At 36.2% G+C, this 22,966-nt stretch overlaps 3 protein-coding genes across 4 annotated transcripts; 1 reads left to right on the forward strand and 2 right to left on the reverse strand.

Moving 5' to 3' along the window:
• Positions 1-151: 151 nt before the first annotated feature.
• On the reverse strand, positions 152-14,303 carry LOC106173181 (uncharacterized). The gene is made up of 9 exons (XM_087012948.1): positions 13,792-14,303; positions 11,967-12,088; positions 11,434-11,503; positions 10,852-10,962; positions 4,515-4,620; positions 3,143-3,231; positions 1,870-1,980; positions 1,220-1,428; positions 152-652 (listed from the first exon to the last, which is right to left on the reverse strand). The coding sequence occupies exons 1-8, from the start codon at positions 14,095-14,097 to the stop codon at positions 1,228-1,230; spliced, it is 1,116 nt and encodes a 371-aa protein (XP_086869074.1). The 5' UTR covers positions 14,098-14,303; the 3' UTR covers positions 152-652; positions 1,220-1,227.
• A 337-nt stretch (positions 14,304-14,640) lies between these two features.
• On the reverse strand, positions 14,641-22,820 carry LOC106173175 (lanC-like protein 2). Its single transcript, XM_013554213.2, has 9 exons — positions 22,603-22,820; positions 19,250-19,367; positions 18,533-18,749; positions 17,960-18,104; positions 17,337-17,477; positions 16,708-16,893; positions 16,127-16,303; positions 15,710-15,782; positions 14,641-15,468 (listed from the first exon to the last, which is right to left on the reverse strand). Exons 1-9 carry the CDS (start codon positions 22,672-22,674, stop codon positions 15,392-15,394), a joined length of 1,206 nt encoding a protein of 401 aa, XP_013409667.2. The 5' UTR covers positions 22,675-22,820; the 3' UTR covers positions 14,641-15,391.
• On the forward strand, positions 19,581-22,703 carry LOC106173174 (leucine-rich repeat transmembrane protein FLRT1-like). Of its 2 annotated transcripts, XM_087012946.1 has the most exons (4): positions 19,581-19,713; positions 20,123-20,739; positions 21,007-21,380; positions 21,625-22,703. In XM_087012946.1, the coding sequence occupies exons 2-4, from the start codon at positions 20,170-20,172 to the stop codon at positions 22,232-22,234; spliced, it is 1,554 nt and encodes a 517-aa protein (XP_086869072.1). In that variant the 5' UTR covers positions 19,581-19,713; positions 20,123-20,169; the 3' UTR covers positions 22,235-22,703. The 2 variants fall into 2 exon arrangements, with proteins under 2 accessions (XP_086869072.1, XP_086869073.1); XM_087012947.1 differs by lacking the exon at positions 19,581-19,713 and having other exon boundaries at positions 20,114-20,739.
• Positions 22,821-22,966: the final 146 nt, after the last annotated feature.

A 22,966-nucleotide genomic window follows, 5' to 3' on the forward strand; every position in this document is an offset into this window, starting at 1 on the left:
ACATTCTCAAATGTGGGCGCGATAACTTCACACAATTAAAACACATTTTTATTGTCTAAAATGATTATTTTAAAAACCTGCTGCCGTAGGTAGAGTTTCCCCTTAGAAAGCATTTCTTTCCAAGAAGTATAACCATAGACAGCTTTATTGTCGATTATCTCTTAATTATGTTTCGTGATGATTTGTTTACCTGTATAAACGTACATGTATATGAGTACCTGTTGACATTTTATAACTGCGTTAAGCAGTAACAAGGGACGTTCAAAACAAGCACATCTTCATATCAATATAATTTTTACTTCAGCACCACCATCAACAATGTGATTATATATAACTGTTATGTCATTTTCAGAGTAATCTTTAGTACATGCATTGTATTTTAAGCTCCGATTAACTTGACAAAAGCTTGAACTCTAATGTAAGCCCACTCTTTAATATCAGTTAGGCACCTAATTATGGGTATGTATTATCTGCTGTATATATGTCAATCCTGTGCCAATATAATTTTCCAGCTAATTCGACCTGTATCATTCTTTATAATGTTTGCTGGGGTGTTCTATAATCATATTGGTGGACCCTTTTTTAAATTTGTCCAACGTAGGTGCTGCAGTCACAGGATCCTCATCATGGTTGGCGGGCTCGCTTAGTGATACTAAAAGACGGGTAAAGATACCAAGATCAATGAGTCTAAAGGTCAATAGGACCAATAAACTTGACAACACTATTTGTGTTAATTAGAAAGAGAACACTGTTATTGACACCAAGGTATTAGATATAATACTTACTAACAATATCTATAACAATGTTGATTACCAGGCATGTGAAATAAAGGTTTGAGATTAAGGGAACTTAAAAGGGAAACCGGTGAAGCTGTTAACTGAGCCACTTTTTCCATTCAACAAAACGGAGGCAAGTAAAGGCCCTATGCCAGCAAACACAGGACTTTTTATAACGTTACCATTTTTTTTCTTTTGTGATCGATATACAAACATTGTGCTATAATAATATTCTGCGTTTGCTGGGAATATCGACTGTTCTGAATTTATAATCTGGGGCAAATAATACATTGAAGTATCAAAAGAAATCAAAATTACTTAATCATATCTGTAAAACAGTCAATAGTTAAATAATTTCCCTAATGGCATTTAAACGAAGCACCAACGAAACAATACAATCACGACCTAAAATCCAAAGTACAGAACTCACAAACCCATCTTACAAGCAGACTTATTCGGCCACGTCACCATAATGGTCTTCACCCAGGATTCCTGTGCTGACAAACTGCTGTGTCACGTATCTTGTATAACAGATAGGAGGGTATGTGTCCGATCCATCAAGAGGTTTCACAATCGTAGAACGATCAGGGTCAGTGAAATAGATCAGACTTCTACGTCTGTTATACTTATGGGAAGGCACAACTCGGTGCAGCTAGAAAAATGGAAAAGTGTGACTTAAATGCTGAACGGTTGAGGCCATGTTAAAAACGTAAAAAAATGTTATTTTAACATCAGGGCGTACCTTTTCGAGTCATGCCACAACAGAATTACGGAATCGAGTGTCGAGTGTCGAAAAAAAGAAGATAAAATGCTGATAAGTCGAGGGAAAATGTCGTTTACCACTAAAAATTCGTTAAATATGAGTGTTTGGTGCAGGGAAATCTTGGTTTGGAATGCTGGAAGTCGAGAAGTTTTAATTCAAAAATGAGGAAAAGTCATCACCATACTGGTATAATATATATTTGGAAAAGGCGGGCTGGCAAATTGCACTCATAATTTGAATAACAATTAATGAGCAAATCAAAACAGACAGGTAATAATTGAAGTATTAAGAAACAGCAGTGCAGCAGTAGTCTGGTAGTCATAGACTCACCGTGGCCTTCAGCCTGTCCGAGGTCCACCTGGGCATCATGTCAGCCAAGATGACCACTATGGTACCAGGTATAGGTGTGGCTGGTTTGTACTCTCCAGCCACTGTCTGCACCTGCGGGACAATCAAGATATACAGGTAATTACATGCAGCCACAATTTACAGACACATTTACTGTCGCATCTACATGTAACGCAATCTCAAACTTTAATCCATCAACCCTCTTAACGCTGTCATTGTCACATCAAACACAAAGTTACACTGTGTCACGGGTCACAGTTGACACACTGTCACATCTAACACATGGTTTCTCTGCGAGCCTTTGCACAGAATCAAAACAGGCCTACCATCACTCTTAACAGAGACATATCCAACACTCACACTTAATAATAATAATAATAATAATAATAATAATAATAATAATAATAATAATAATATTTATTTTTCAAAACCGCACTACACTACCGTCTCAGTGCTGTTTACAAATAAAATTATCAGTATTACAAATAATTATATAGATAATAAAAGCTAAGGTAAAAAAAAAATTAAACTAATTAATGCTGGTTAAAATAGTAATGGTCTGAACAATAAAACTTTTTTTCTGATAAAATGAGAAAATATGAAGGTTCTAGTATTAAAATTTAATTAAAATACTGTACTGTGCAAATAAGAATGTTTTAAAGTCTTTTTTAAAAACCTCAACACTATTAATAGTCCGAATGTGTGAGGGTAGTTGATTCCATAAAATGGGCGCTGCAATTGAAAATGCCCTATGGCCGTAGATTTTGGTTGTTTTTTATTATCATTTCTGGTAAAACAAAGAGTGGAGGTGGATCTGGTAGACCTGGTGAGACTGGTGTACTTGGATGTAGCATCGAGTTAAAATATGAGGGGCATTCACCTGTGGTGAATTAAAAAACAAACAGCAGTAATTTAAAAACAATGCTCTGTCGTACAGGAAGCCAATGTAGTGGGCGGCTTTGGTAGGTAGGAAGGCCATAGAGAAGACTGTTTCCGTAGTCAAGATGTGCAGTTATAAAGGCATGGACAAGCCTCTCCATTTGGCCATTGTCAAGGATATGGGATAGTTTGGAAAAATTTTTTAAGACCATAGAAAGCAGCTTTGCATTTTTACTGATTTACATATCGCACCTATTACCAAAATTTTCTCCAAGGTTTTTAACCTCATCTTTTACCGTCATTTGACACACTGTCACACCTAACACAATAACCTGTCACACCTAATGCAAGCACCTGTCACACCTAACACAATTACCTCAAGGCCTCCTTTATCATCCTGGAAGAGCAGAGTTATGGAGCCGTAATCCGTGTGTTCACCACATCGTGTCTGGCCTGGGGTCAGGTCTGAAAATTGTAATAGAATAACAAATATCAAGAAATGTGTAATCCATCTGATTGCTGTAATAAAGCAATTTATACAAAAACATAACATCTAAAAAATAATGTTTATAATTAGGTAAATATATATAGTTCTACACTCGGCCAAAAAAAGTTTGGGAACATAGTTATATCCACGACAGTAAATATAATCTTTATTGATCATGTCATTTCCATGACAAAGTTTGAACAGGTCTTGACAATAAACAGTGCAGGCTTTACATGATGCTGAGCAATTTCAAAACTTCATTTGAACTGTGTCTCGCAGTTATTCCCACGGAATTCCTTTCTTGGTAAAATTGCAAAAAGTAACGAATGGTGGGCGCATTATCCATCAACATTTGTTAAAATATTTAAATTAGCTTATATGGTAAATTAATAATAATTCAAAATAACGATGTTTCCGAACTTTTTTGACTGAGTGTATATGTGCTTTACTTGTTTTTTTAACTCCTCCAATTTTAAAATGACCCAAAAAGAAAAATATATAATATACACGTTAATAATACATGTACATGTAGTAAACAATTTGCAGCACTGACACCTTTATAACCTCTGCCAGGGAGGCTGTGTGTTTAAATTTATCTCTGTTTTCTGTACACCGATTTGTTTGTTTTTGTGTTCGTCATTAGCCTTTATGTGATGGAGTTTCATGAAATTCTCAGGACAGGTCAGAAGTGGGCCAACCTAAAGGTGCTTAGATTTTGGTGGTGATCCTGGCAGAGGACTGCATTCTCATACTGCTTTTCTAGTCAACTTTTTTTTTAACAAGCCCTTATGTAAGGCCTAATGTTAGACCTATAGATCTGCACTAGCAATCCTCTGTCAGACTTTTCTTTGTTGTTACCTGAGTTTGGGACTTCCTTAACAAAATTTGTCCAGAGTCAGAAAACAACCAAACAAACAAAACACATAAAAGAAAAACACCCCTCCTTGCATACCGTATAGGCAAGCAATATGTCAAAGCCTACATATAACGCTGTTAAATACAGGTACTAGTACGCATTGTGTACAGTAAAGGCATTTTTATATTTACTTAATGTAATGTACACAAGCCATTTTTGGGTTACAGTTCTAGTAAATCCCCTCAAGATCAACTCACCACATCATTTTCGCTTAAGCTGGGTTAAGGACTTACTTACCATTCCAAATTTTTTTGCAGAGGCAGAAATAATATCACTAACAATCATCCATAAAGCAGAAGGTAAAGCGAAGCAGTGTATCATTATTTTAAAAAGCTCTTAAAATACCTTCTTTTTCGGTGTAAGGAGGATATGTCAACAGTCTTAACGTGGTTGAGCTGTTGTCACGCCAGTTGACGAGATTTGTATGGCACGCGAGTAACTCATTTTGGTCCTGAGAAAATAAGCACTGCATTGAAATGTAGCATTGCAGCATTTATACACACACAGAGACACTCAAAATCTATGTCTAAACCAAAAATAAGATATATTTAAGAAAACAACATAACATAAAACTGTTGTTAATGTTTTTTTATGAAATTTGGTTTGGTATGTCATTTATTGTGACTTTAACTACATTTTTGAGAAGCGAGAAGCCTCTATTTTTTTACATATACAAACTAGACATTTAATATATAATGTTTAAGCTTAAAAGGTTTGTCTTGGTTTAGAACATATTATTCTTAAATATTTTCTATATCATGTGAGATGTGTGAATAGAGAAATGCGTAGTCAGGCGTGTCAGTCCCAGTCGATTGAATGTCTCGTGTGGGGCACTTCCAAATTACGTAATACGCGGTAAGTTCATTGGGTATAAAGTACAATGTACTCTTTGGGCTGGTTCTTGCATGGCTATGATAGAGAAGGTTCTGTCTCAATATTTTGGTAAAACCTTCACAGATGATTTTGGAATTTCGCCATTTTAGCAGTGCGTGAATTGAATAAGCATTGCTGCTCTGAGGAAAAAAATTGGGAGAAAGACGCTTTGTCAGACAGATTATTGTGTCAAAAGGAACAATCTTTTACAGAGCTATGCCCAGATTGGTGTACCTTCCTAGATGACATGCCCAGGGTATCCACAATTTACCACCAGGAAACAGGATCCATTGTTCTTACGCTTTTGCCGCTACCGGTACAAGTAAACAAAGACAACCGGTCCCCTTCAGAATAAGGGGCCGATTGCCACCAGAAAAGGTTTTTTAGACCCTTTGCGAAAGCCCGACTGGTTTTAGCAGGTTACTATTACTATATACCAGACGGCTTCTGAGAGGCAACTGTCTACATGTATTTATCTAATGAGTTGGAAACCATCAGGGGTCCCGGTGTACCATGAAAATCTGACTCCCCTAAAATGTGACTCCCCAGTCAGCTTTTCATTATGAAAATCTGACTCCCCAGTCAGATTATCATAATGAAAATCTGACTCCCCCAATGAAATTTTGACTCCCCCCCCCAAAAAAAAACATTCATTAATGTCATTTTATTTGAGTAAATGACTATGATTTTGTAGTATGCATAATGGATGATACATTGGCACTTTTTTGTAGTTTGCAGGTGAAAATTTTCATAAAAAAAAAGAAAAATTAAAAATGTGCACATAATGAAAATGTGGTTCCCCTATGAAAATTTGACTCCCCTTCAAAAAAACATTCATTGATCTCTAATTAATTTAGTATATGACTGTGATCTTGTAGTATGTAAAATGGTTGATACATTGGAGAATTTTTGTAGTTTGCAGTGAGAATTTTAATGAACAAATAAGAAAATTAAAAATGAGCACATAATGAAAATCTGACTCCCCCATGAAAATTTGACTCCCCCTCCACAAAACTTCATAAATCTTATTTTATTTTGAGTATATGACTGTGATCTTGTATTATGTAAAATGGGTGATACATTGGCACATTTTTTGTAGTTTGCAGTGAAAATTTTAATGAAAAATGAGAAAATTAAAAATGAGCACATAATGAAAATCTGACTCCCCCATGAGAATATTACTCCCCCTCCACAAAACTTCTTAAATCTTATTTTATTTCGAGTATATGACTGTGATCTTGTAGTATGGAAAATGGATGATACATTGGCACATTTTTTGTAGTTTGCAGTGAAAATTTTAATGAAAAAATAAGAAAATTGAAAATGTGCACATGGTTAAAAAATTGAAAGAAAAAAGTTATAAAACACATGAAAATAAGAAAAATTAAGGATTTGTTATCTAACACCCAATGGCTCCCCTATAAAAAGCTATTTATTTGATGTTTGATGATCATTCTGACAACTTTTCTTTTATGATACTTTATGAAAAAAATTATTGGAAATATTAAAAAGTTTTATGGTAAAATACTGCGTGAAAATAAATTAAAAATGGATAATAAATTTGCATTCTTGTACCCGTAGGATTTTGACTCCCCTAGTTAAAAGCACTTATTTCATATTTAGCACACATTTAAATGTTTCTACTTTTTAGTTTTCTTATGGAGAACATATGTGGAATATTTAAATATTGTGGGTAAAAATTTTTGCAATAAGTGTTTGGAATTTAAAAATAGTGAGAAATTCAGTATAATATTTATTTTACAACCATGAAAAGGACAATTATTTTTTATTCAGTCATTATATCACTATTTTCCACATACTTTTCATTGTATATATAATGATAAGTCTGCACACTAAGCTATATGAAATGCCTGTGGTCATTGCTTGATTGCAATCAACTTCAGATCACAAGGCTACCACCAAACATGTCACAGCCCTGGCAGCTACCTAATTGCAAGTAACCAACTGCCACAGGTAGGACCTGGAGCACTGAAATTTTCTAATGCTAAAAATGAAATATGAAACATTTTGACAAGGTAATCCTACAGGTAGTAAGATGAATTCCTTTCAACAAAAAACATTCTCAATTTTGACAAAAGTTTTCACCACCAAAATTTCAAATGTGATAGGACTGTGACATGCTTGGTGGTAGCTTATTCATATGTCGTAGCTTAAAGGAAAAAATATTAAATATGAAACATTTGATTTGTAAGATGGGTCGTCAAAGTCCTATGGGCGCAAGAATGCATACTTATTATCCTTTTTGCTTAATTAACCCCCATTTTTCATCCAGCTTTGGGGAAAATAATGGGAAAACAAAAGCAAGTGTTTTGTTGGGTATGCTATATAAGAAGAATTAAATAAAAAGGCGGCGGGGCCAATTTCTTGTGTTAAAAATGTAGTGTTTTGACATGGGAGTGCAAAACCTACAAGAATAAAGATGGATACTTGTTTCAAAAATATTGACCAAAATTTTCATCATCAAACTTTCAAATAATGACAAAATATCCATCTCTATGCAAACTATGTGGAAAACAGTGGTATGGTGACTGAATATAAAATAGGTCCAAATCTCATGGGTGTAAAAATAAAGATTTTCATGATTTCTTTTTCATGCTTTCACTATTTTATCCTCAAACCTTTAAATATTTCCAATAATTTTTTTCATAAAGTATCCTTAAAGAAAAGGTGTTGAAATGATCATCAAATATTAAATAACTTTTTCATAGGGGATACAATAGGCGATTAAGTGGACATTTTTAATTTTCTTATTATTTCATGAAAATTTTCACCTGCAAATTACAAAAAAGCGCCAATGTATCCTCCATTTCACATACTACAAGATCACAGTCACATACTCAAATTAAAATAAGATTTATGAAGTTTTGTGGAGGGGCAGTCATATTTTCATGGGGGAGTCAGATTTTCATTATTTGCTCATTTTTAATTTTCTTATTTTTTCACAAAATTTTTCACCTGCAAACTACAAAAAATGTGCCAATCTATCCTCCTTTTTACACACTACAAGATCACAGTCATATACTCAAAATAAAATAAGATTAATGAAGTTTTATGATGGGGGAGTCAAATTTTCATGGGGGAGTCAGATTTTCATTATGTGCTCATTTTTAATTTTCTTACTTTTTCATTAAAATTTTCACCTTCAAACTACAAAAAATGTGCCAACGTATCATCCATTTTACATACTACAAGATCACAGTCATATACTCAAATAAAATAAGATGTATGAAGTTTTGTGGAGGGGGAGTCAAATTTTCATGGGGGGAGTCACATTTTCATTATGAAAATCTGACTGGGGAGTCACATTTTCATAATGAAAATCTGACTGGGGAGTCACATTTTCATGGGAGTCAGATTTTCATGTTACACCGGAACCATATGGGCGGCTTTATCAAATAGTTTAGTGAGATTTTTGAAAAAAGGCTCTGCATAAGAGGCAAGGGGCATTTTGGGGTAAAAGTTGGAAACCAGGCTTATTAGTATAATTTTGGGATGCTGAATCCGATTTTCCCGGTTCCCAAACGAAATTTTGCGTTTTTAACGGTCTAATTTGCAAAAAAAAAAAAAAACAAAATGGCCGCCAGATTTCCTATTTTCTGCAATACCTCTGGAACTATAGACAGGCAAATATGACAAATGAAGTGTCTTTACCTATATTTTCAGGGTCGAGGAACATTATTAAGATGTTTCTGTTAGAATTAGATTTACGCAATTTTCCTAAATATGCAAATTAGGATAGCCATTACTGAAAAACCGTTTTACTTCTGTGTCTCTGTAACTAGGCAAGCAAACATGACAAATGAAGTGTCTACACCTAGGTTCTCAGGGTTAGGGAATGTGATAAATCAGATGTCTTGTCTGATGGGTAGCACTGACTTTGTGAATCATGTCCGAGTAGCACCTTTTATTGTTTCTTCCCTGTATCTGTCAAACACAAGTCAATCTGCTGATAGTTAGAACCTGCCTTCAGAACTGCTCTTACGTACGTGTCAGCCAAACTACCAAAGGTCACTGCATTGTCAGGCTTTCCCAGTGAAATTGTCAGTGCTTGCCCATCAATTATAAGGCAAGGTGAGCAGAGGCGGATCCACGATTATCTGAAGGGGGAGTACGCGGATGCAAAGCCCCCCCCCCCTCCCCCCCCCCCCCCCCCCCCCCCCCCCCCCCCCCACTTGGCAACGGGTTAGGGACTTGTTGAAGGGCCACGAAAATTTTTGGTATTTAAGAGGGCGAACGGTGCTATTTGGTGTGGTTTACAACTATGATTCACCTAGTCAAAATTATAATTTCAAGGGGGGACCAGAATTCGAAGGGGGGGGGGGGGGTCAGGGCCCGCCTTACGTAATATGTGGCAGTTTCTCTGAGCAGTCCTCTTTGGCTGGTTACAGAATGAATATAAAAGGGCAGCAGTTCTGCAGAATAAGTCTCTATATTTCGGCAAAGTCCAGTCAGAAGAGTTTGATATTTTGCAGACTCTTAGCTGCCCTTACGGCATGTGAACTAACGGCAGCAACTTGCCACACTATTGTTGCATTATGCCAGAATGGACAGCAGCAAACTGCTATTGCCAGATTTGAATACGTATTTAAATTAAATTTTTGATGATGTATCCACACGGGTTGATTTATTAAAGTCATATCGAACACGATAACAAGTGTTTTTTTCATCCATTACTAATATATGGGAAAATTCAAAGAAAATATGTTTGAAAAAAATCCATTTTAAATGTGAAGTCTGTACATTGCATCACATGAATTACTTGATTCAGCAAATCCCTCCATTGCATTAATAAGGTAATCTTTTTTTAATCTAGGTAAAAGGGGCAGTTGTGTGATCCAATATGTTTACATCCCAATGGCAGCGCAGTATTTAATTGCAAAATCCAATTCAGATCCGAATAATTGCTACAGTGTGACAATGTAGCACTCATTGCTGATTTGATTATAATGAAAATATCTTAATCACTTTCCCTAACGCTGAAAACATGGGTGTGGGCACTTCATATATCATGTTTGCTTGCCTAGTTAACGTAAAAGCAGTTCTGAAGGCAGGTTCTAACTATCAGCAGATTGACTTGTGTTTGACAGATACAGGGAAGAAACAATAAAAGATGCTACTCGGACACGATTCACAAAGTCAGTGCTACCCATAAGACAAGACATCTGATTTATCACATTCGCTGACCCTGAGAACATAGGTGTAGACACTTCATTTGTCATGTTTGCTTGCCTAGTTACAGAGATAAAGAAGTAAAACGGTTTTTCAGTAATGGCTATCCTAATTTGCATATTTAGGAAAATTGCGTAAATCTAATTCTAACAGAAACATCTTAATAATGTTCCTCGACCCTGAAAATATAGGTAAAGACACTTCATTTGTCATATTCGCCTGTCTAGTTCCAGAGATATTGCAGAAAATAGGAAATCTGGCGGCCATTTTGTTTTTTTTTTTTTTTGCAAATTATACCATTAAAAACGCAAATTTTCGCTTGGGAACCGGGTAAATCGGATTCAGCATCCCAAAATTATGCTAATACACCTGGTTCCCAACTTTTACCCCAAAATGCCCCTACTGTTCATCTTTTGTGGAAATCCCACTAGACTAAAATGGAAACATGACTAATGTATGATGCCAAATAAACACTTGTGGTAAAAGCATTCCAGTCTATCAGTCTAGGGACTAAAACCTTTGACTCAAATTCGGAATTCTGCATGACTTTTTTTTTATTGCTCTACGTGTAGTTTTTGTAGTGAAAGGTACAGGGGTACGTGCTATCTATATCCGTTACCTCCAGTCCAAGTCCCATCCCAATCAGTTTCAGCATTCGAAGGCTCAGCTTGGCACAAGTTCTGTGGAACTCCACCACATCCTTCTCAAAGTTTGGGATACCTGGCCATAGCTAAAACGAAACTCCTAATTTTGATTATGACATCTAAATGTCTACATGAGGGGATGTGTCTACAACAGGAAACTTTTTTAACGGGTTTTGGTGATAACCCATTAATCAATTATTCTATTTTTCTTTTAATAATGACAGGCCTTCAAACGGATTAGGTGGTTTACTAACACTAACCGCAGATCTTTTTGCACTAACACCGATATTAACCGCATAGCCCTCAAATTAACCAGCACTACCAGAGAGGATGAATGTTTGCGCTTGGTATTGCTTTGTTGGTGCTAAACGTCTGTACGCTGTGTTGGTTAATTCACGGGTTTTGTGATTAATATGGGCGTTAATGCTACCGTAAAAGATCTGCGGGTAGTGTTAGTAAACACAATCCGTTTATAAGAAATGAGATAGGGACCTGAGTTGCCTTGGCGCAAATCTACACTCTCTGATCATGAGCGCTTTACTAGAATGAAGTGTTACCTGATTATAAGCTCCTCCAGGAATAGCATCAAAGGACTCCCTGAAGTCAGCAGGTTTGTCCGTTTCAAAACTAAAGAAAATTCTCATCCAGTTGTGAATATGTTGCACAGCCACTTTTAATAATTAATTACATCTTTGTTGTCAGTTAATCTTCATGACACTACATTCATGCCGTTTATTAATCATTTCATGCCTTCATGTGTCTCAGTATGCCTATGACTAACCTTTGCCAAATTTTTTTTTCTCGTGTATTATCAAAAAAAGGGCAAAAATTGTTTCATTTCTTCATTTCTGCATTAATACAAATATAATTATATCAACACCTGTATGTTTAGATGGGATTTTTAAGAAGCATAAATTAACAGACCGAAAACAAGGTCAAACGATGAAGAGTGGAAACTGCTTTAAACATACAGGTATGGCAATAACATGGAAATAGTAAAAATGATAGTTACATTAAAATACAGATTTGAGAAGAAATATGCCTTCAAACTGAGAGTGGCACATTTGTGCTCCCTGCCTGCGTGCCTTACATTTCTCTCCCTACTGTAACGTAGCCAATTCCACTTGGGTCAGATAAGGGACGAATGAACTTGTCCTTGGTCTCTTGTGGTTGTGCAAAAAACTCATCAGCCAAACTAAAAATATTCTCAATCTGAAAATACATTAACAATAAATGTTTACTCCAAAATCTTATATTTGACAATTCTGTTGGGTACACGCGTATCTGTAAAAAATTCTGCCTTGTTTAGGATAAAGACAGCATCTTAACCAAAACAACTGTGGAAACTATACATTTAACATGACTAATTTCGTTATAGATTAAATGCTTTATTCATGTGAAACACCACTAGATGACTAACTTACACTGTGCTATAGACACAGATGATTTAATATAGGGGTAATAACAGAATAGAAAAAAACAATCAAATAACCTTGATCTAGATGTATTACAACTGCTAATTCTCTATATGTAGAAATGTTCAAATCAAAAATTAATTTGGCAATTGGATGGTTTTCCTCAATGACAGATAACATGTTTTCGAGTCTATGACCTACTGTCATTATAAACGAGGTCATCTGATAGTCTTGCTCATAGTGTCCTTTATTAAGCTGCTTATAAACTTTCGTAGTTTCGTGGCACAATTAAGACTCACTATAAACTACAAGCAGCTTTTTAAATAAATTATCTCTGGATAGCAATATTTTTTGACTTCTCGATTCAATAGCTTGCAACTCAATTTGTGGCAATGCTTCGTTTACAGCGTGTGTCGCTTAAACTTAGTCTCAATTTAGAAAAACAGAATCAATATAATAGATATGACAGACAGGAAAATAGTTATCAGGATATCCTTTAGGGTTCAGTTAAGCCGTACATGTATGTTTGTTATTCCAAAAATATAGGCCTACATTTGACCTTGTATTGAGGTAACCATTTTCAAAATGTTTCTCCTGTCTTCAGCTGATTATCAATGTCGCTTCTTTAAATAGCTCGTACAAACTTTTTTGTTAAGAGATGATATTCTTATTTTCCAAACACAAAAAACAACTTAAAACTTGTTGACAGAAATTATCATTTTATTTATTTCATTCTACTTTATCTATAACTTGCAATTAGTTAGGGACTTGGTCACAAGTTTACAAGAAATAACCGCTCTGAGGGTATAAGCAACTACATGTACACTGAGACTGAAGGCTCCGTGTGACTGATACGCCTAACTTTTCAAGCGAAAGAACGATTTTCCCAACCCGACCTATCAACCCAGGAAACAGAACTTTATTATAACGTTACCATAACGTAAATATTACCAAAAAACGTTATGGTAATGTTATGGTAACGTTATAAACCATTGTGTGATTGTTGGGAAGGCCATGTCTGAGAAAGAGTTCGACACCCGTATACAAATTACATTATAAACATACTCTACCACCCGTAGCCAGTAGACACTTCACACGCTGTATGGTATGGAAAATCTTATAAGGCAGCACTCGGCGTCTGATGCAAATGTAACCTAAATTGGGGTTTTTTAAAGGCACTCTTAAATAATATTTAGCCCTTAAAAAGGAATTTTCTGACAGCGAAAAAAAAAAAAAAAAAAAAAAAAAAAAACAGAATATTCCTACCCACAAAGAATAGGTCGAGCCATCCCTTCAACTGGAGTTGATTATTCCCTTTTTTTAATTTAGATTAGTAGCTTTGCGGGATATATAGATATAGCGCATATGACTTTGGCGAATTTTCAAACATTGTGTACTTGCAAGGAAATTAATTTTTTTTTACTTTTCTGATATTAAATGTCTGCTAACATATGCTGTTGTACATGCAAGAACAATTTTGTGCTACATGTAGTTACTAACCTGGTCTTGGGGAATTCCGTGATTTTTCACGTATACAAAACCTACGGTGCTGAAAGCTTTGAACACATCATTTGCCAATTTTTCCATTTCTTTTCTGTCCACCTCATTCTCTTCTTTTGTGATATCAAACGCCTTTATATCGATGACTGGTATCCAGCTTAAGTCGCAGTGTTGTTGAGCCGCCGTCATTTCTGCAGTCGGGCTTACGTTAGCAATATGCTTCAAATCTAGGTCACGTGCATGGTAATTTTCCATTTGACGAACAGGTACGTGAAAGTTGTAAGGTGCTACCTGCAAAGTCGTCATGTAACGGGCGTGCAACTGTGTGAATGTATACTGCGCTTAAAACAATATGGTACATGGACGTGGCATTTGCTCAGGTTTTGTGGAAAAAAAACATCTACCCGTTTTTAAGCTATGTATATTTCGGGATTTTAAAAGTTTTCAAGGTCTTAATTTTTGAAAAATGCGACTTTGGTACTTTCTTAAATGTGGGCAGGATAACTTAAGACAATTAAAAAAAACATTATACGTATTATTGTCTTATATAATTATTTAAAAGACGTACTGCTTTAGACAGAGTTTCTCCTTAGAAAGCATTTCTTTTCAAGACGTATAAGCTTAGACATCTTTATTATCGATTATCTCATGTTTCGTGGTGATTTTTTAAATGCATGCCTGTACAAACGTACATGTTTATCATTTAACTTTGAATAAGTGGAAACGGATTAGAACCATAATATACAGGGTTTATAACGTCATGTGGGTTAATATATATACGGACACCTACCTGGTACATGTAGTGTGTTGTATACGAAAATGGTGCAGTATTTTTATCAAGCAAGTCCTTGTGCCATGTACAATGTTGATCATTTTATTTTTCAATGCAGTTGCAAGATATTATAGCTTGTATCTTTTACAAATCTACAGTTCAAAAGCAAATAACAACATAACAACATATTTTTTTTATTTCCAGAGTTTTTCTTAAGGTTTGCTTTGGAAAAGATACATATAAAAAGCACCAGCTGTCATATAAAGCATTTCTTTTGTTTACGTTACAGATGTTCTGCTGATACAGAGTGCCCTAAACTTAACCAACAGAAAGCCACCAACACATTGTTGGATGTTTGGAAGACAAGAAGTTCTTATGCCAGCCCCCAGCAGCAGCCAACAGCGACAGGGTGGGGATTTCATTGTTTGCACTGTCACATGTACAACACTGCAAGGTTCTAATAATAAATAAAAACGTATCGTACTATATGTACATGTAGTAACATTAACTAAAAATATACTGCTCAAAAAATTGCACACTGAGGCAAGAATAAATAAATATCATTAAATGAATAACACCTGAAACATCTTTCAGAACAAAATTATTTGTAACTTATGCTCATTCCATATATCTTTCAACTTTTCATCAATTGTTCATAACTTGGAAGAGACTGTGTGTATTTCTGTGTATTTCTGCTGTCAACTAAAATGTGTTCACAAATTTTAGCATTTCCGTTAACTGATCAATCTCTTTCCTAGCTTTGTTTGGAAGAAAATTAAAGCTGCCTTGCAAATGAAGTCTTTCAAGAAGGTTGTTCTTTCAGTCTTGTTACAATTGGAAAGCAGGAAACTTGGCTTTCTGGGGGTTGGTTAAATCTGCCAAGAAGTAGATGGTACCTGCTAGACCTATGTAGAACAAATCCAAAATGAAAACTGATTAATGCATCTTCCAATGTTTTAATACAACGGATTTTGTAAAATGGTGCTTCAATCCCAATTCTGGGGTCTTCTGGTAAATGTTTTATACAAGTCAAAAACTTGCTCTTACTCAACGCCAGGGTGGGGATTCCTTTGTGATGACAGGTTAACTTACTAGAATTCATGTTTACAGCTGAAAAGATTAACTGCTAGGCACAAAAATCCTCACCTTCAAAGAGAGACAGCGGTCTATCGGGTGTTCTACAGCCATGTTTACCATAGTCAAAGCACCATTCTGCAAACTGAAGGGAAAACTTTTTATAAATAACTGTCACAAAACCATAAATTTCCAAATTTTTTTTTTCAGAAAGCTACTTATATTTTTAGGAAATGCTGATCAATGGTAAGTAAAAATTTCAGAGTATTATCATACTTGTTATTATGGAAGATTGAGGTGTTGACACGTAATAAAGTAATAGGTATACATTGTCTCTAGCAATAATAATTATTTATCTAATAAATATATATATATATATATATATATATATATATATATATATATATATATATAATCAACTATAATAACAAGAAAAAAAGAAAAGAAAAATAAATATCAACAACTCTCTACTATCTACAGTGTATCTACCTTTATTGCTCTGTGTAAGTGTTTGACATCTTGGGTAGCTTGGTATAACGCCAAGAATCCATAGGCATTTCCTGCTACGCCATGACAGATACCATAGCCCTTCCTTAGTAATCCACGCTGCCATATCACTTCAGAGCAAGACTTTGCAGCTGACATGTACTTCTTATCATTGAATACCTGGAGAGGGACAAGTACATGAATCTAGGATCACTGAGATATCAGGATAAAGACCGAGACATATTCATGATATGGCAATATCTTTAAAGCTGAAAAAAAAATGACTGTCCTTATAATAACAGCCTCTTCCATATGCTCCGGATAATTTGAATCCAACAAAACTTTATGTCCGTCTTCCATGGGGTTTCTTTGCAAGTATAACAAAATGAAGACATAAATAATGTGACTTAAATCCAAGAGATGGGTAAACAGGCTCTTGTAGTCTAGGAGGAGAAGCGGTAACGGTGACATGGCGGCAGATCCGGCAGAGCCAGTGGACAAGATGAGTGGGGACAAAAACCATGTTTACTGCCAGTGCCTACACTGGAGGTACAATGAAACAATCCAATCTTATCATGGCCTACCTTGTATGCTAATATGAACATGTGGATCCAGCCTGGTGCGCCATGACACCAGTGAATCAACTTATCGCCAGTGGCGCTCCCAATGGATGATGGGTAATTTCCCGAGGGGAACTGCAGCGTCATCAGGTAATCAATGCTTGGCCGCAAAAACTCTTCCAAATAATGCCTTATATCAGGAGAGGTAACCTGGAAGGAAATGATAATCCTGAAATCAAATACAATGTTGTGGATAAAATGTTTAGTTACATGTATATGGATCTCTTTTATCAAAAAAATAAATAAATAAATAAATAAGAATGAAATAATAATAATAATAATAATAATAATAATACATCTCGATAAAAATAATGGTTCATAGCTCAGAATCAGTATATATTTCTTCACTGAAAGACATTCAAAACAAATTCAACACAAACTGCCTACAATACATCAAATATACCAGAACTGGTACACATGCTGAATCCTCATTATGATAAAACATCCTTATATGATATATACATTAACAAACGACTCCTATCTTAACATATAACACCTTCATTAGCGTATAACTTCTACATGAAGATGTATTAATTAGTACCATACCTGTATTAACATATAAAACCTGTATACAAGATGTCTTGGTACCATACCTGCATTAATATATAAAATATGCCCACCATCCCATGGGCTGCCCCCAGGTACTGTTTGCCATGCCAGGCATACATAAGGGGACATGGAGACCTCTCCTCTGATGACAAACTCCTCCCAGAGTCTATTATTGCCTTGATTACCTGGTGATATGGAAAAGAATTAGAGGATCAGAGAGGCGGAGTCACCTCCTGAACATGTACCACCAGCAAGGAGAAATAGTGTAGAGTCTTAGTCAAAATATCCTAAGTTGTTGCCTTTTGGCTGAAAAATTTTCTCTACTTTTGCTCAGCTTTCTTTAAATTTAAAGCACTTCAACAAAATTAGACCTAAGTCTACTTTATCCATTAATTTAGAATGTATATTTTGTAGCATTGTTTTTCAGCAACTTTTAAAGGTAATTGTACAAAAAAAACATTTCACTTTTGAATGATTTTATGAAGAATGAAGAAAAACATTTCATATTCAAATAATCAGAGTGTGTGAATTTTCCACTTGTAATTTGGTATGGACATTCTCAACTCATAAAGACAATTGAAAAGCATCTGAAGAACTTAAAGCCAAAGAGAGAAATCATCGATATAAACAAAATCCAAAAAGATTTTTTTAAATGCTGCAGGCATACCCTTTCTATGACAACTGTATCTATCTCACTGTGGTCAATATTCCTCTGTACAAATAACAGTGCAAACAGGTAACCTGCTCTGCCAAACAGAATCTCATCTGGGATCTCTGGGTCTCTGCACACATCTTTATGTAGGGACACCAACCTGAAACATAACATAAGGGAGAAATATAAGGTGAACTTCTACGGTACATGCTCTGCAGTACAGAACCTCAGCAGGGATCTCTGTGTTTCTGTAGCGACACCAACCTGTTACATCAAATAATTGAACAATTATGCAATGTATATATTATGATGAAACATCTACATGTCAAACAATTTTGTTAATTACAAATGAAGCAGGTAAATCAAAGAATTACAACACATATATGGAGTATTGGTATCCATGATGCATACTGGGTTAAACCTTAAAGTCAGGGGGATGGAGGGGGTAGGGGGCTGTTCTTGTTATACACATACTAAGTGAAGACAGAAGACAGAAAATTTAATTAAGCTATCGGGTTGTCTAAAATAAAATTAATTATCTAGAATAGTTAATTCAGTAAATTAACTGGTGTGGTACCAAACCATCACCTCTTTACACAGTCTCGGCTCTTGTCTCTCTTCCCAGCATGCTCATACAGCACCGCGCCAAGGGCCAGGGGACCCGCATCGCCGCACAGGAAGGATAGCTTTCTTCCCTTCAGATGGCGAAGAGCTCTTTCAGTGTGTTGCAGTGCAGCGTGGAGGTGGGAGGTGCTCTGGCGGCCATCCACAACATTCCACAGGTGATAATGCAGGTAAGCAATGCCTGGATACAGAGGTCAGAACAGGGTTAAAAAATGCTCCTTACTTGTATCCTAATTCAAAACTATTACTCTTACTAGTATTTTTGTTAACAAATAACAATGGATAAATCAAATCAGATGAGAGCAAGGCTAAGTAAGCATTTTAAATTTTATCCTGGTATACTGTGATTTAATTAATGTACTGTAGCCCATTGTACTTCACTGAACTGGGAACTACACATATTTATTTGCATGAATAATAAAAAGAAAGTTATATTTATGTTTTCTTTCTACTACCATATTCATTTAATTAGAAATGCATGCTAAAAATCTATTCTTAATATCAAATGACATGAGAAGTAAAATGACAAGCCATGTTATATTTACCAGTAGAAAGATTCTGATTAATTTAACAAACCAAAGGTCAATGACCTCAAATATAGACAAATATAAGTACTAGTACTAGCAATACCAAAAATATTCAATAACAGGTCAATGATGTTAAATTGAGGTATGTAGTCACCTGTAATTCCAGTATACACACTATAGTCCCTGTCATCAGTGTCTTGTAGGCCTGTAGTCAGCCTGTCCAGTTGTCGTTCCACCTCTGCCAGCAGCCTCTGCTTGTACCCCTTCTCTAACTGAAGTAGTGAATTAAGGTCTTCATTTTAATTACCACGTATGCTTCTACTAAAAAGATTTAAACAAATCTGAAATTTAATGACAAAAGAAATGTGGCCTTGATGGCAAATAATTTTTCAATAACCCAGTTGACCTGACACAGAATCAACACTGGTTAAATTATCTCTCGCCTTGACTGTCTAATCAGCTGACACACAAACTATACACAATTCACACACAGTACACTTAGGTTAACAGCTTAATTATCAACAAATCCAAGTCACAAGACCCAAATATTTAAACTAAACATTTGTTTCATAGTAGTCTGGATTGCTGTGGCTCAACACTGCAGACTTTAATTACGAGGTAAACTACTTTTTATAGAATGCCAATTCAGTATAGTTACTAGTAACATCTCTCATTTTTACTGCAGCAATGGCATTAATTTTCATGCTAATTACTTAATATATAAAGGTATTAGGTATAGGACTGTTGTTCAACACACTAACATTTTATATTCAAAAGTAACAACAGGTTAGTATAAATACGTGTGAGAGCGTGTGCATAGGTGCATTTACGTGTGACGTGTGTGTGTGTGTGCATGTGTGTGTGTGTGTGTATTGTTTGTGTGTGTGTGTGGAAGGGGGTGTGTGCATATAGTGTGCATGCTTGTTGGTGGGTGTGCATGTGTTTGTGGCTGATGTCTCTAAACAAGTTCTCACTACTCCCACATAAAACACGTTAACAATCCTTGAACTTTGATTTCTACCTACAGATACTTGGAACCTAACAACACATAACTTGTGACAATTAAGTAACAACATGGCAACAGCAGCAGTATCAACATTATTGTTAATGATGATATTGCCAGCATTGGCAGTTAACCCACTACCTGATACAAGGGGAGACTGGAGACAAGATAGGAATCCTAAACCAGAACCAAAATTCTATCCGCAATTCATCCACACTGTTGGAAACTCAGCAAGTACTGTGCCAAAGTACAAATATGGAGTCCTTTTCAGTGAGAAACCTCAACACCATCAAAAAAATTTCAAAACGACATTTTCTCACCACCATAGAACACCTACTGGTAAAGATGGAGAATTGATTGGGAAAGCAGCAGAGTCTGTTTTAAAATTTTCTGAAGCCACGCCAGACCAAACTGGAGGCACACATATAAGACAGAGACCAGGGTATGCTGTACCTGTACATGGTGTCCAGTGTCCACAGGTGTGCAGGTGTGACTTCCACACAGGTATGACAAACTGCAGCCGTGAGGGACTTGAGCAGATTCCATCAGGTATTCCACCCAACACAACTCAGCTGGAGTTAGCCAACAACAACCTGGTAGACCTACCTGATATGGCCTTCAGTGATCTATTTCAGCTCCAGGTGAACAATGCATGATATTGGCTCCTCAGACTACCATGCTTTTCACACTGTCACATCTAACACAATGACAACACACTGTCACATCTAACACAATGACAAAAACAACACATTTAATGACATTTCATCTACCAAAATGCCACATTTAATACTGTAACAATGTTACACATAATGTGACATTAAAATTGCCAACACCCCACACAACAGTTATGATTAATAACTATATCACCATCAATCTTTAATACCTGGCTTCTTTACCATTTCCTACAGGAGATAGGTCTCAGTGGGAACTACCTAAACTTAAGCAGTTTCCATGTCTCCACCTTCAAGACAAAGAACCCCACGCTGACCACACTGGACCTCATGGGGTCCAACCTCCCCGAGGTGCCCCCTTATCTACCCCACTCCCTTACGTACCTCTACCTGATACAGTGTGGGATGAGGACTCTGAGAAATGAGTCATTCCTGGGAACACCTCTCCTAGAACACCTGGACCTGTCAAATAACCAGATCACTGAGCTCCCAGGTGGGGTGTTCAAACCTCTCTCCAGGCTCCAGGTGCTGTACATCAGTTTTAACCAGATACTTTGTGTACCTGAGGGGCTGTTCTGGGGAAATCAGATGCTCAGTATTCTGAGTCTAAGGTGAGTCCTTGTGGTGCAATTACTATTAGGAACAAACTTTTTACATTAATCACTACAACAACCACTAGCAGGAAAGGATTGAGACCGTCTTCTGGGTCTTTCGGAACATAAGGAAACTGATCATTTAAAAATGAGTGCAGGTTCTTTGTGGCTTTATAAAAGAATGATCTTCCCTTCTTTATTATCAAGGTTTTACATAAAGGAAAAAAAATGAAAAAAAATCTTACATATACATTTTTTCTAGATTTAATCAGCTCAAAGAAATCCCAAAAGGGGCAGAGATGTATCCTCTCAGAATTGAACACCTTGATTTTGTTGGAAACCCAATTACAACTGTCCCAGCCAGAGTCTTTGAAAACCTAACCCAGCTTCAAACCCTGGAAATCTGGCAATGCATTAGTCTTACAACCATCGAGGATTATGCCTTCTCAGGCTTGGGAAATCTCCAGATCCTTGATTTGAATGAATGCAACATTAGCAATGGGATAACAAACAAGACTTTCCAAGGACTGACAACATTATGGGAACTGTATGTCTATGGCAACAACATACCGAGTATGGAGGCAGGGGGATTGCTTCCCATGAAAGCACTTAGCTCCCTGTGGCTACAAGACAACAAGTTCTCCACACTGGAAGAGGGCTCCATCAGCAAGGTGACCAACCCCAAACTGTCTGAGGTCTTCTTAGAATTCAATCCGTGGATCTGCGACTGCCACCTGCACTGGCTGAGAGAGCAGATGGACCGAGGGAATTTCACCATCATGGATCCACACCTGATTGTGTGCTCAGGACCAGAACATATCAAAGGAAAGGCTTGGGACCAACTGAAGCCTTCTGACTTTGTCTGCACATAACATATATCAAAGGCAAGGCTTGAGACCAACTGAAGCCTTCTGCACATACTGTAATATAGCTATGATACACTACTACACTGAGATCCCTCTGTATAATGAACTAAACTGGGTATGTAATTACATGTATCACATTCAAGTTTTCTGAGTTTTAAAATTACAGTGTGTGCCATTATTTGCATTACTACTACATGTATACATGTACGTGGTACATTTCAGAACAAATGGCAGTGTGCAATTTGTAAACTTGTGAACCCCTTAAGCCATTCTGAGGAGTAGCTGCAGGTAAAAATGGCACTTTTATGATAGCACGCCAACTGCGCTTTGACTTTCATTGGCTTTGTCAAGTTTCAAATGATCAATCAACTTACCGTGCCGTCTGTCTCAAGTAATTTTTCACCTTTGTATTCGGGGAATTCATTTACAAACTCCCTACTACCCATAATGAATAACAACTAGAAATCTCTTGGTAGTCAATGTGTCGCTTGTCAAGCATTAAAATGTTTATTTTGCACAACTTATTTTGCCATCTTGATTTGAGACCACAAACAAGCAGTACTGTGGTTTATTTTGATTAGCAGCCGCGCATCGTAAAGTCGGTTTAATCTTACAGATATTTACGAAATTAATCGTCCATAATATCCCTAAAATATATTTCTGTTGTAGATGAATAATTTTACTACCCGAAAGTACACGAAAATTTGTTTTTATTGTTAAAATAGCTTTAAAATTGTC

Source organism: Lingula anatina, chromosome 5 (assembly GCF_051362555.1).
Source record: "Lingula anatina isolate TDL-2025a chromosome 5, LinAna3.0, whole genome shotgun sequence".
Lineage (NCBI taxonomy): Eukaryota > Metazoa > Brachiopoda > Lingulata > Lingulida > Lingulidae > Lingula > Lingula anatina.

What these genes read in the sequence shown, in the direction of transcription:
- LOC106173181 (XM_087012948.1), bottom strand. Translation starts at nt 14,097, where the DNA reads ATGACGACTTTGCAGGTAGCACCTTACAACTTTCACGTACCTGTTCGT. An exon ending in GTTACAGTAGGGAGAGAAAT is followed by an intron (nt 11,504 to 11,966) that starts GTAAGGCACGCA and finishes AATTTTCTTTAG; the next exon opens with TTTTGAAACGGACAAACCTG. An exon ending in TCCTTACACCGAAAAAGAAG is followed by an intron (nt 3,232 to 4,514) that starts GTATTTTAAGAG and finishes TACAATTTTCAG; the next exon opens with ACCTGACCCCAGGCCAGACA.
- LOC106173174 (XM_087012946.1), top strand. Translation starts at nt 20,170, where the DNA reads ATGGCAACAGCAGCAGTATCAACATTATTGTTAATGATGATATTGCCA. An exon ending in GTGATCTATTTCAGCTCCAG is followed by an intron (nt 20,740 to 21,006) that starts GTGAACAATGCA and finishes CATTTCCTACAG; the next exon opens with GAGATAGGTCTCAGTGGGAA. An exon ending in CTCAGTATTCTGAGTCTAAG is followed by an intron (nt 21,381 to 21,624) that starts GTGAGTCCTTGT and finishes CATTTTTTCTAG; the next exon opens with ATTTAATCAGCTCAAAGAAA.
- LOC106173175 (XM_013554213.2), bottom strand. Translation starts at nt 22,674, where the DNA reads ATGGGTAGTAGGGAGTTTGTAAATGAATTCCCCGAATACAAAGGTGAA. An exon ending in TGTGTATACTGGAATTACAG is followed by an intron (nt 18,750 to 19,249) that starts GTGACTACATAC and finishes CTCTGTATCCAG; the next exon opens with GCATTGCTTACCTGCATTAT. An exon ending in AGCCGAGACTGTGTAAAGAG is followed by an intron (nt 18,105 to 18,532) that starts GTGATGGTTTGG and finishes GTTATGTTTCAG; the next exon opens with GTTGGTGTCCCTACATAAAG.